Source organism: Scyliorhinus torazame, chromosome 13 (genome assembly GCF_047496885.1).
Source record: "Scyliorhinus torazame isolate Kashiwa2021f chromosome 13, sScyTor2.1, whole genome shotgun sequence".
Lineage (NCBI taxonomy): Eukaryota > Metazoa > Chordata > Chondrichthyes > Carcharhiniformes > Scyliorhinidae > Scyliorhinus > Scyliorhinus torazame.
In genome coordinates this window covers 98,145,300-98,159,268 of record NC_092719.1, presented here as the reverse complement: position 1 = coordinate 98,159,268, position 13,969 = coordinate 98,145,300, and the positions used below count along the sequence as shown (strand labels likewise).

The 13,969-nt window shown below is 43.2% G+C and overlaps 1 protein-coding gene across 3 annotated transcripts in view; it reads left to right on the top strand.

Moving 5' to 3' along the window:
* nckipsd (NCK interacting protein with SH3 domain) overlaps positions 1 to 13,969 on the top strand; it is a 429,686-nt gene that overhangs the window by 60,431 nt on the left and 355,286 nt on the right. For 2 of the 3 annotated variants that reach the window (XM_072471985.1, XM_072471986.1), the window contains exons 7-8: positions 10,213 to 10,349; positions 12,459 to 12,680. The exons of the other annotated variant lie outside the window; for it this stretch is intronic. In XM_072471985.1, coding sequence (XP_072328086.1) covers positions 10,213 to 10,349; positions 12,459 to 12,680 — 359 coding nt within the window. The remainder of the gene's footprint in view (positions 1 to 10,212; positions 10,350 to 12,458; positions 12,681 to 13,969) is intronic. 3 annotated transcript variants of the gene reach the window in all.

The window sequence follows — 13,969 nt, the reverse complement described above, 5'->3', positions numbered from 1 at the left end:
CTCCACGTCCACTCTATCCAGGCTTTGCAGTATCCTGTAAGTTTCAATAAGATCTCCCCCCCCCCCCCAATGTCCTCAACCGTTCCTCATACGACAAGCTGTTCATTCCAGGGGTCATTCTTGTGAACCTCCTCTGGACCCTTTCCAAGGCCAGCACTTCCTTCCTTAGACACGGGGCCCAAAACTGCTCACGATATTCCAAATGGGGTCTGACCAGAGCTTCGGAAGTACATCCCTGGTCTTGTATTCTAGCCCTCTCAACATGAATGCTAACATTGCATTTGCCTTCCTAACTGCCGACTGAACCTGCACGTTAACCTTCAGAGAATCGTGAACAAAGGCTCCCAAGTCCCTTTGTGCTTCTGATTTCCTAAGCATTTCTCTATTTAGAAAATAGTCAATGCCTCCATTCCTCCTTCCAAAGTGCATAATCTCACACTTTTCCGCAATATATTCCATCTGCCACTTCTTTGCCCACTCTCCTAGCCTGTCCAAGTCCTTTTGCAACCTGCCTGCTTCCTTAATACTACCTGTCCCTCTACAGATCTTTGTATCATCTGCAACCTTAGCAACAGTGCCTTCAGTTCCTTCTTCCAGATCATTAATGTATATTGTGAAAAGTTGTGGTCCCAGCACAGACCCCTGAGGCACACCACTAGTCACCGGCTGCCATCTTGAAAAAGACCCCTTTATCCCCACTCTCTGCCTTCTGCCAGTCAGCCAATGCTCTATCCATGCCAGGATCTTGCCCTTAACACCATGGGTTCTTAACTCCTTTAACTGTCTCCTAGGCGGCACCTGGAAATGTAAATAAATCACGTCCACTGGTTCACCTTTGTCTAACTTCCTTGTTACTTCCTCAAACAACTCTACCAGATTTGTCAGACATGTCCTCCCGTTTGATGAAGTGGTGCTGACTCAGTTCTATTTTATCATGCACTTCCAAGTACTCCGTGATTTCATCTTCAATAATGGACTCTAAAATCTTACCAATGACTGAAGTCGGGCTAACCGGCCTATAATTTCCCGCCTTCTGCCTCCCTCCCTCCCTTAAACAGGGGTGTTACATTAGCCACTTTCCAGTCCTCTGGGACTCTTCCTGAACAAAGAACAAGAAAAGTACAGCACAGGAACAGGCCCTTCGGCCCTCCAAGTCGGTGCCGACCATGCTGCTCATCGAAACTAAAATCTTCTGCACTTCTGGGGTCCGTATCCCTCTATTTCCCATCCTATTCATGTATTTGTCAAGATGCCCCTTAAACGTCACTATCTTCCCTGCTTCCACCACCACCTCCGGCAGCGAGTTCCAGGCACTCGCTACCCTCTGTGTTTTTAAAAAAAAAACTTGCCTCGTACATCTCCTCTAAACCTTAAATCTATGCCCCCTAGTAATTGACCCCTCTATCCTGGGAAAGAGCCTCTGACTATCCACTCTGTCTATGCCCTTCATAATTTTGTAGACCCAGGGGGTCCTGCCTCCAGTGATTCCTGAAAGATCACTACCAATGCCTCCACAATCTCCTCAGCTATCTCTTTCAGAACCCTGGGGTGTTGTCCATCTGGTCAAGGTGATTTATCCACCTTCACACCTTTGTTTTCCCAGAACTTTCTCCTTAATGATGGCCACTGCACTCGCCTCTGCCTCCTGATTCTCCTGGAGCTCTGGCATCCCACTGATGTCTTGCATCGTGAAGACTGGTGCAACATAACTATTAAGTTCCTCTGCCATTTCTTTGTTTCCTATTATTACTACTCCAGCCACATTTTCCAGTGGTCCAATGTTTTACGTACATAAAAAGCAAGAGGGCAGCCAGGGAAAGGGTTGGCCCACTGAAGGATAGGCAAGGGAATCTATGTGTGGAGCCAGAGGAAATGGGCGAGTTACTAAATGAATACTTTGCATCAGCATTCACCAAAGAGAAGAAATTGGTAGATGTTGAGTCTGGAGAAGGGTGTGTAGATAGCCTGGGTCACATTGAGATCCAAAAAGACGAGGTGTTGGGTGTCTTAAAAAATATTAAGGTAGATAAGTCCCCAGGGCCTGATGGGATCTACCCCAGAATACTGAAGGAGGCTGGAGAGGAAATTGCTGAGGCCTTGACAGAAATCTTTGGATCCTCGCTGTCTTCAGGGGATGTCCCGGAGGACTGGAGAATAGCCAGTGTTGTTCCTCTGTTTAAGAAGGGTAGCAAGGATAATCCCGGGAACTACAGGCAGGTGAGCCTTACTTCAGTGGTAGGGAAATTACTGGAGAGAATTCTTCGAGACAGGATCTACTCCCATTTGGAAGCAAATGGACGTATTAGTGAGAGGCAGCACGGTTTTGTGAAGGGGAGGTCGTGTCTCACTAACTTGATAGAGTTTTTCGAGGAGGTCACTAAGATGATTGATGCAGGTAGGGCAGTGGATGTTGTCTATATGGACTTAAGTAAGGCCTTTGACAAGGTCCCTCATGGTAGACTAGTACAAAAGGTGAAGTCACACGGGATCAGGGGTGAGCTGGCAAGGTGGATACAGAACTGGCTAGGCCATAGAAGGCAGAGGGTAGCAATGGAAGGATGCTTTTCTAATTGGAGGGCTGTGACCAGTGGTGTTCCACAGGGATCAGTGCTGGGACCTTTGCTCTTTGTAGTATATATAAATGATTTGGAGGAAAATGTAACTGGCCTGATTAGTAAGTTTGCAGACGACAAAGGTTGGTGGAATTGCGGATAGCGACGAGGACTGTCGGAGGATACAGCAGGATTTAGATTGTTTGGAGACTTGGGCGGAGAGATGGCAGATGGAGTTTAATCCGGACAAATGTGAGGTCATGCATTTTGGAAGGTCTAATGCAGGTAGGGAATATACAGTGAATGGTAGAACCCTCAAGAGTATTGAAAGTCAAAGAGATCTAGGAGTACAGGTCCACAGGTCATTGAAAGGGGCAACACAGATGGAGAAGGTAGTCAAGAAGGCATACGGCATGCTTGCCTTCATTGGCCGGGGCATTGAGTATAAGAATTGGCAAGTCATGTTGCAGCTGTATAGAACCTTAGTTAGGCCACACTTGGAGTATAGTGTTCAATTCTGGTCGCCACACTACCAGAAGGATGTGGAGGCTTTAGAGAGGGTGCAGAAGAGATTTACCAGAATGTTGCCTGGTATGGAGGGCATTAGCTATGAGGAGCAGTTGAATAAACTCGGTTTGTTCTCACTGGAACGAAGGAGGTTGAGGGGAGACCTGATAGAGGTATGCAAAATTATGAGGGGCATAGACAGAGTGGATAGTCAGAGGCTTTTCCCCAGGGTAGAGGGGTCATTTACTAGGGGGCATAGGTTTAAGGTGAGAGGGGCAAGGTTTAGAGTAGATGTACGAGGCAAGTTTTTTACGCAGAGGGTAGTGGCTGCCTGGAACTCGCTACCGGAGGAGGTGGTGGAAGCAGGGATGAAAGTGACATTTAAGGGGCATCTTGACAAATACACGAATAGGATGGGAATAGAGGGATACGGACCCAGGAAGTGTAGAAGATTGTAGTTTAGTCGGGCAGCATGGTCTTTGTTCTTTGTTCTTTGTTCTATTGACTCCTCTCCATTAAAAATGTAGGTGTGGGGTACCTTTTCAGAACAAAGTCTTGAGAATGCTGGCAATATTCAATTGTATTCAGACATTGAGTATATTCTCCCCCCCCCCCCCCCCCCCCTCCATTTGCAATGCACCTTTCACCAACTTTGAGTGATAATCTGTGGAACCCTTTCAATTGCAGCTATACCTGTTTCAAGGTAGGGAGTCAACAACTGCACCTATATTATTATGTGACTTTGCCACTGGGCTGCAGAATAACTTGTTTCAAATTGTGGGTAAATGCTCTTGATAAGTGTCAGGGTGCATTATTCAAATTTAGAAACCTAGTTGCAGAATGCAACTAAGGTTTAGAAGAACCGGAAAGTAGTTAGTGAGGAAATACTGATGATGATGCTGGACCTCTGTTTCAAAAAGCATGTCAGTTGTAGAAGGAAAAAGACTGAAGGTGGGACGAACTCGCCACGGAGATAGTATGGTGGGTCTTGATTTGAAAGATTGCAGGTGTCAGTCTTTTACAATCACCTTGTTATGGTTTAATTGCAGTCATATTGTTAGGTTATGGGTATTTGTGCACCTATAAATGGGGATAGCCAGGGAACTGACTGCAATACCGTTGACTGAATTAAGTCAGTAAATTCTCTCCAGCAATGAATGCTGGTGTGGCATAATTTTAACTTCAATTGTCTTGGATTCTGTTGACAGCAGAAAGAAGGATAGCATGACTATACTTATTGATAAACAGCTGATAATCTCACCAATGTTTCCTTAGTTAATGGAAATTTCCCATGCATTTTTCTCAAGTGCAGAATTAAGCATTACTTTTCTGGCACAAGTGATTTTTAAAATTTTTTAAATAAAATGTAGATAAATTTTAAAGAATTTTTAAATTGGGATTGAGAAGGTTGTTATATTAAATAGGTGTTTTTTGCATTGTTTTCCTCCTTGACTACATTAGTAACACCTTGTATTTATACAGTACCTTTAATGTAATAAAACATCCTCTGATGCCTTAGAGGAACATAATAAAACAAGATCTCAGACTGAGCCACAGAAGGAGAATTTGGGTCAGATGCTGGAAAGCATGGTCAAAGAGGTAGGTTTAAAGGTGCATCTTAAAAGGGGTGGCACGCGGCGCAGTGACTAGCACTGCTGCCTACACCGCTGAGGACCCGTGTTCGAATCCCGGCGCTGGGTCACTGTCTGTGGTGTTTGCATATTTTCCCCATGTCTGCGTAGGCTTTGCCCCCACAACCCAAAGATGTGCAGGTTAGGTAAATTAGCCATGCTAAATTGTCCCTTAATTGGAAAATAAAATAATTGGGTACTCTAAATTTATCAAACAAAAGGGGAAGCCAGGTAAAGAGAGGCACAGAGGCTTTTAATGAGGCAATTCCCTAAGGGGAACTGAAGGCACAGCTATCAATGGTGGAATGATTGCAATCTGCCATATTCAAGAGGCCAGAATTAGGGGAGTGCAGATGTCTAAGAGGATTTGTGGCTAGAGGAGATTACAGAGATGGGAGGGATGAGGCCATCAAGGAATTTGAAAGTCGGGAGAATTTTTAAATTGAGGCATTGCTTAGCTGAATGCAAGAGTAGGTTAGTGAGCACAGCAATGGGTGAACAGAACTTGCCTTCCAAGTTAGGTCATTGGTAGAAAACTTGGATGATTTCAGGTTTAAGGAGGGTTGATTGTGGTAGGCCAGTCTGGAATGTATTAGAGTCGTCAAATTTACAAAGGCACTGATGAGGGTTTCAACAGCAGATGAGCTAAAGGACAGAGAGGGGTGCTGCGGTGGAGCTGAAAATAGTCTTTGTGACGAAGGTGATGTGTTTCGGCAGAACTGCTCAGGAGAGGCAATATAGACTTAATAGCTCTGTTCAAAAGAGTGTGCAGGAACTGAGGGATCTGGGGGTTTGTGTGCATTGACCTTGAAGGTGGCAGTGGATTATGGGATCTTGGGCTACTAGAGGCAATGAGTACAAAAGCAGGGAAGTTTTGCTGAACCCTTTTATTAAAACTGGTTAGGCCCCAACTAGAGTATTCCCTACTGTGCTGGCCACCACACTTTAGGAAGAATGTCAGGATTCTTGAGAAGGTGCAGATTGGTTCTGGGGTTGTGAGATTTCAGTTACAGGGTTAGGTTGGAGAATATGGGGTTGTGCTCCTTGGTGAGATTTGATAGGGATGTACAAGACTATGACAGATTTGAACAGATAGACAGGGGAAAATGTCATATTCACTGATGATATAAGGACTAGGAAATGTAGATTTATGGTTTTGGGCAGGAGCTGCAGGGGGTATATTTAGAAGAGTGATGGGAGACTTGATATAAGTATATAAGATCCTGAACGCACTTGGCAAGGTGATGTTGAAAGGATGTTTCCTCTTGTGGGGGAGTCCAGAACCAGGGGGCACTTAAGTGAGCGATCGCCCTTTTGGGACAAAGAAGAGGAGAATTATTTTCTCTGAGGATTGTGAGAGTTTGGCGCACTCTGTCTCATAATATTTTTAAGGCAGAGGTAGATAGACTCTTGTAAGGCATAGGAATCAAAGGTTATCAGAGGGTAGATCAGTCATGATCTCGATGAATAGTGGAGCAGGCTCGAAGGGCTGAATGGCCTACTCCGAACTCGCTGCCCACAAGGGCGGTGAAAGTAGCTGATCAGTGATTTCAAAAGATCAGTGATTTCAAAAGGTAATTGGATGGACACATGAAGGAAATAAACTTCCAGGGCTGCAAGGATTGACTGGATTGCTCTTCAGTGAGCTGGCATGAATTCAATGAGTCGAATGGCCTCCTAATTACTCTCACTCTGTCACTGCTCAATTTCCTTTCACGTTTGAAAAGTTTATTTTTTGGCAGTTCCTTATAATTGAACCTTTGCATCAGTTATCAGCTTTCTGGATATTTTCTGCATTCCAATCCTTGAATGCATCTTTATGTCTTCAGAGTCCACTCTCCATCCTGGTATAGTGTCAGCTACATATTAGCCGATGAGTTTCTAAGTACAAATTGTTGATGCAGATTTTTAAAATTGTTATCTCAGCACTGAGCTGGGGCATTGTGTTAGGAAGGATGGTTAAGACCTTGGAGATGGTACAGAGTTGATTTAGTGGAATGATGTCAGGGATGAGGGGCTTTAGTTATGTGGAAAGACCAGAGAAGCTGGTGTTCCTTGTTTCTGCACAAAGTAGGTTCGGGGGAGATTCAGTAGATGTGTTCAACATCATGAATGGGAGAAGCTATTTACACCGACGAGAAGATTGGTTACCAGAAGGTACAGATTTTAAATGATTGGCAAAAGAATGAGGAGGTGACAATTTTGAACAATGGCAGCTATCTTTTTTTTAAAAAGTATTATCCAACTCTCTTTTGAAAGTTACTATTCAAAAGCTGTTTCTATCATCCTTTCAGATATAATATAATAATAATATATTATATCTGAAAGGATAGTGGAAACAGATTTGAATAGTAACTTTCAAAAGAGAATTGGATAATACTATAAAAAAGTTGCAGGTCTGCAGAAAGAGCAGGGTGTGTAATTGCTAACTTTTTTTCTTCGAACTGCCAGTCACAATGTGCTGTATAGTATTAATAACCCCAAGTTCCTAAACCTTTGGCAAGTCATGCTATAGTCGCATAGGACTTTGGTAAGACCGCACTTGGAATGTTGTGCACAGTTCTGGTCGCCACACTACCAGAAGGATGTGGAGGCTTTGGAGAGGGTGCAGAGGAGGTTTACCAGGATGTTGCCTGGTCTGGAGGGTGTTAGCTATGTGGAGAGGCTGAATAGACTCGGACTGTTTTCATTAGAAAGACGAAGATTGAGGGGCGACCTGATAGAGGTCTACAAGATTATAAAGGGCATGGATAGAGTGGATGGGCAGGCAATCTTTCCCAGAGTGGAGGGGTCAGTCACCAGGCAGCATAGGTTTAAGGTCGATGGGGAAAGTTTAGAGGAGATGCGCGAGGCAGGTTTTTTTCACAGCGGGTGGTGAGTGCCTTGAACGCGTTGCCAGGGGAGGTTGTGGAGGGAGATAGGTTAACGGCGTTCAAAAGGCATCTCGACAAATACATAGATAGGATGGGTATGGAGGGATACGGCACTAGGAAGTGCTGAGGGTATCATGACTGGTACAGGCTTGGAGGGCCGAAGGGCCTGTTCCTGTGCTGTATTGTTCTTTGATTTTTGCAATATCTTGGTGAACACCTGATTAAATCCATTGGCTGATATCGGCATGAAGTTCAAACTAAGACTGTTGCTTGTTTTTGATTGCCTCCCTTTTTTGAAGATGGATGCTGCTCCTTGCCCTGCTTCCAACCAATTAATGCAGCTCAGCCCAATGACTCTCATAATCACAATGCATTTTTTAAAATCTCCATGGTCTCCTTGAATATTGACCTCTGGGTGGAATGTTTAACCTTTATAGAATTTTATCTCATTCCTATCAAAGTCTTCAATTTTGCCTGTGTCTAGTCTGTTTGTGGAGAGCATATTGCTGATGCTGCCCTTGTAAATACTTGGAGAAAGGTTTTTCTCTGATGTAGTTTTAAATTGTTCTAATCAATAGCTGGCACAGAAAGAATAGGGTTAAAAGGCCTCCTGTGCTGTGAATTTCTATGGAGCTTAAGTTTCCTTAAGCTCCTCCGATCACTCTTAAAACTTGCATGTCCTTGTATTTATCCCCTTGTATCCTCATCCATTTTTGTTCCCGCATTATCTTGTATCACCTTTAATTCATGTTTAATTTGTTAATTTTAAGGTCATGTCTGTTCAGTCTAAATTGCTGTTGAGTGTGTTTGTTCTGAATGCTCATAATTATGTCTTGTTCTGCTTGTCTACTGAAATGCTGTTGAATAACTGCCTGCAAAAGTTAATCCTTCATTCCTATGAAATTAACGCTCCTCAGCTCCTAGTTTTGGGTTTTTCTGAATCCCAGGTCATGTTGAACGGGATAGTTTTGTGGTTCATGTCCTCAAGGAGCCATGACATCCATTTCCCCTGTGGTCAAGGTCATTCACTGTTATGTGCACTATCCTTTGTGCAGTAAGAAGTCTTACAACACCAGGTTAAAGTCCAACAGGTTTGTTTCAAACACTAGCTTTCGGAGCACTGCTCCTTCCTCAGGTTAATCCTTTGTGGTCTGTGATGTACTGGAACATGAAGCAGTTGTGCATTTCATAACTTTTAAAAAAATTTCGAGTACCCAATTCTTTTTTTCCAATTAAGGGGTAATTTAGTGTGGCTAGTCCACCTATCCTGAGCATCTCTTGGGTTGTGGAGGTGTGACCCATGCAGACATGGAGAGAATGTGCAAACTCCACACGCCAGTGACTCGGGGCAGCGATCAAACCCATGTTCTTGGTGCTGTGAGGCAACAGTGCTAACCACTACGCCACCGTGCATCCCTAGCAACTCCAACTTTAAGCCACTTGACTTTGCTCAAATTAGTGTTGAGTTGATTGAAATCTCCTGGTAAAATTGGTCATTTATTTGCCTACTCTTTCTAGGTCTTCATGGCAAAGCTCCTCATCCTCCTTGTGCCCTCCATGAGATCTGAATATTAACCTTTCTGTTAGTTTGATTTTTTAAATTTAGGGATGTTTGAAGTTAACTTTGTAGCATTCTGCTTTTCACAGGTAGAGCTTACGTCCCTCTCAATGTTCCAGTCACTCAGCTGCTTTGCTGCCCACTGTCTTTCCTGGTGACTGTGCACTGCTTTCACTGTTTCTGACAATGCTGTTATTCTGTCATTCCTTGTTATGGTGCATTGATCAAAGGCTTATTCTTCAAAGGGCTGATGTAGAATTGTTTGATATCCAGTTATTACTGGGATCGCTTTGAGAGCCAGCAGGGTAGCCCCTCAATCTCATTCCTCTTCTATGTTGTGAACAAATGAAAATATTCTAGTGCAATTTATCAACATGAAAGATGTGTTTCAATGGGGATGGAGGTGCTTTGCCATAGAACCAATAAAAACAATAACGTATTAATATAGGGCCATTAACATCATAAAAATGCCCAAGGCATTTTATAGGAGCGGTACGAATTAAAATTTGACACTGAGCCATGTAAGGAGACACTAAGCCAGGTGACCCATGCCCCAAGGCATTTTATAGGAGCGGTACGAATCAAAATTTGACACTGAGCCATGTAAGGAGACACTAAGCCAGGTGACCACCACCTTGGCCAAAGCGGAAAGTTTTAGGAGTGTCTTCAGAGAGGCAAATAGGCAGAAAAGATCAGGGAAGGGATTCCAGAGCTTTAGGGACTAGACAGCTGAAGCCATGGTCACCAATGGTGGGGTGATTAACATCAGGGATACTCCAGACCAGAATTGAAAGAGCACAGATATCTCCGAGACCTATAGTGTCGCAACAGTTTACAAAGGCAGGATCAGACCATGGAGGGAAATTTTAAAATCAAGACTTTGCTTAACAGAAACTATTGTAATTCCGTATCTAGTCATGTTTGCTAGAACCAACTTTAAAATGTAAAATGCTGGACTTTTTCTAACCATGCAACAGTGTATGGAATTCAAGCCATATTTCAGTTTTGACCATTCCATTTATGGTGACCTTTAAGGCAAAGAAGGCTGTTGCAATGAGTTTTAATTCGATGATTTCTTGTCTATATCGTAGGTAGACATTCCATGGCTGCTTGGACAGCATTTAGTGGTACACTCGGAGGCTTTGGCCATTAAGGATTCATACAATGAAATTACACTCTTTCAAGAGATAGACGGTTGCTTCAAAGCCATCTATTCATACATTTCCAGGTAAAATAGATGTCTGATGAAATTATCAATGGTTTTATTACTTTGTGTACAGAAGCATTTTTGTAAACCTGCCTTGCAAGGAATTTCTAGAGTTGCTGTAAACCCAGCCACCGTAATTAAAACAAACAAAAAAAAAAATGAAATGCAGGTGCTAGAATTCTGAGACCAAAGTAGGAAAAGCAGGAACCACTCCACAGGTCAAGGAACATCTGGAGAATATAAACCATCTTGTGTTCCTGCTGCAAACTCTGCTTGGAGAATTTAGAGCACTAGTTGATCTGTTGTCTCCAAAGTGCTACCTCACCTGTGAATGGCTCTGCTAATGTTCCAGGTTCTTGGGCGGCACGGTAGCACAGTGGTTAGCACTGTTGCTTAACAGCACCAGGGTCCCAGGTTCGATTCCCGGCTTGGGTCACACTCTGTGCGGAGTCTGCACGTTCTCCCCGTGCCTGCATGGGTTTCCTCCAGGTGCTCCGGTTTCCTCCCACAAGACCTGAAAGACGTGCTGTTAGGTAATTTGGACATTCTGAATTCTCCCTCTGTGTACCCGAACAGGCGCCAGAATGTGGCGACTAGGGGCGTTTCACAGTAACTTCATTGCAATGTTAATGTAAGCCTACTTGTGACAATAAAGATTATTGTTTTAAAAAGCAGAGCTTGCACCAGAAAGTTAGTTAGTTTATTGTCTCCACAGATGATCTCTTGAATGTTTCCAGAATTTTCCATTGTCAAACCTTGTGGCATTTTATCCCAGGGCATTAAAAGAAGTGACTGGGGTGAGGTAGTTGATAAGTTGGTTTTAATTTTCTAAAATTCCTGTGATTCGGGGAAGGTTCCATTCGATTGGAAAATAGCAAATTTAAACTCCTTTATTCAAAAAGGGATGGAGACCGAAAGCAGGAAACTGTACGCCAGTCATCTATCATGGGGAAAATAAGATGTTTTGGCAGGGCATTGGCGAGATCACATCGCGAACACTGTGTACAGCATTAGTCTCCTGACTAAGTGTGTTGGAAGCAGTTCAGAGGTTTATGAGACTAATACCTGGAATGGGCAGGCTTTCTCATGAGGAAGATTGGGTAGATTAGGCTTGTATCTGATCGAGTTTAGAAAATTAAGAGGCGACTTGATAAAAACACAGAAGATCCTGAGGGGTCTTGACAGCATGGATGTGGAGAAGATGTTTCCTCTTGTGGAATAATTTGGAGCTAGGGTCTAAGATCGATAAGAAACTTTTTCTAAGGGCTGAGAGTTTTTGGAACTTGTCCCCTCAAAAGACTGGAAGCAGAGTCTTTGAATTCTTGAAGGCAGTGCTGGATAGATTCTTGTAATCAATTGGGGGGCGAAAGGTTAACGGGGATAGGTGGGAATGTGGAGTTGAGGTTATAATATCAGCCGTGATCTTATTGAATGTTGGAGTGGGCTGAGTGTGCTACTCCTGCTATACCTATGTATGTTAATGTTTTTTTATGTTGTATGGTGTACACTGGATTAGGGTGAGGTTATTAAGGCTCAGGTGGCACTATAGTTAGCACTGCTGCCTCACAGTGCCAGAGACCTTGGTTCAATTCCGGCCCTGGATGACTGTGTGGAGTTTGCACGCTCTCCCCGTGTCTGTGGGTTTCCTCCGGGTGCTCCGGTTTCTTCCCACAGTCCAAAGATGTGCAGGTTGGGTGGATTGTGCAGGTTGGGTGGATTGGCCATGATCAATGTGTGGGGTTGTGGGGATAGGATGGGAGAGTGGACCTTAGTAGAGTGCTCTTTCGGAGGGTCGGTGCAAACTCGATGGGCTGAATGGCCTTCAGCACTTCGAGATTCTATGGATTTCTCTTGTATTTTTGATCTCACTATATTTGGGAGATTAAATTTCTCCCCTTTCTCTGATGTGAATAGATTAGAAACCCTAAAATTGATCTACTGTAGTCCAAATTCTAATCCACTGCATTAACGTGTACTGCTCATCTTTTTATTTGTTGAGGAATCATGGTCTAATGTAATTTGATTTTGATCAAGGTTGAGGAAATTGTAATTTAGGTGTTACATGCTGATATTGTGGGAGGAAGAAAAGACTGACCATTTCATGTAACTTTTCTCTCTTTTTAATAAAAGATCCACTGTTAAACATAGCGGTTTGGAAGAGGTCCTCCATGTTCTCGAGACAAACGCCATCAAACTGGCAAAGGCATGCCACCTCAAATGGATAAATCGAGGCCGAGCAATCCAAGCAATTTGCAAATCCTACCAAAATCTCATCATATATTTTTCAGACATGAGTTACAGTGACCATGACATCACCGCAGAAAGCATCCTCCTTAAACTTCAGCAGCCTCGGTATTATATTCTCTATTTTTAATGTTAATTTTGAAATTGAATGTATTTTTCAAACTGATTTTTGTGAACTTTGTAATTCTCTGGGCTCAAATTTAATGCTTTGTGAACAAAAAAAAATTCTGCTGCTTGTTATCGTTAGTGAAGGTTTGTTAATGAGGTTTATCATTGGGGAGGGAAGGGTTGGAGGAAAAGAAATATTGGCGTTTATAGTTTATATCGTGCACTTCAGACCATGTAAAACTCTTCATGGCCAATGAAGTACTTTTGAAGTCTCTTTGCTATCGTATTGTGTGGAAGTCAGTCGCTAATCTGTACACAATAGACTCCTGCAAACAGCAATATGATATCCTGATTGCCTAGTTTTTGGATGTTGGTTAAGGAGTAAATATTGGCCAAGGTACGGGGATTTCGGCGGCAGCGGTGCGCAGGGGCCTTCTTGGAGGTGAGTAGTGTATTTAAAAGCCTTACCTTTACAGGAGCAGCCCTTTGGATTTCGGCGGCAGCGGTGCGCAGGGGCCTTCTGGGAGGTGAGTACTTACTTTAAAAAGCCTTGCCTTTACAGGAGCAGCCCTTTGGATTTCGGCGGCAGCGGTGCGCAGGGGCCTTCTGGGAGGTGAGTAGTGTATTTAAAAGCCTTGCCTGGTCCCGTGTCTGTTCTTCTTTTCTGTTTTATTTGTTTTTATATAAGGCGGGAACCGGAAGTTCGACCCGCGGACCTCTGGCAAGCCCCCCCCCCCCCCCCCCCAACCAATAAATTCTGGTGGAGAGGAAACCCGAGACACTACACGTGTAGTGTCTCCCACCCGCCCTCCTCCTCTAACCTAATAATAAGACCCATTGGTGTAAGGTAAGTGCCATATTATATTATTATTATATTAGCATTGTGCAGGTCAAGGTTCGGAGGTGGAGGAGCAGTCTCTGTCAGCGAGAGAACCTGAGAACATCTCAGACACTCAGAAGGTAAGAAGGTAAGTAAGTTATTTTTACTTTTATACCTTTTTTCAAATTGTGTGTGTCGGGGGGAAAACTAAAGTGACATCACAGAAAAGCTGTGGCCAGAGTGGCTGGTTGGGATTCTAACCAAAATTTTAAAAAAATTTGAATATTTGGGAACTAATTAAACATAATAACTTAATTATAATTTAGAGGATATCTGAGCCAGAGATCGGAGAGTATTATAGTTAGCTATCGCATTTCTATTAGAAATCTAGTGCTAGGAAACAGATAGTTGACAGTAACTTTGAAATTAAAAAAAAAAAGTATTTTAAAAAAAAAAGACAAATTTTAAT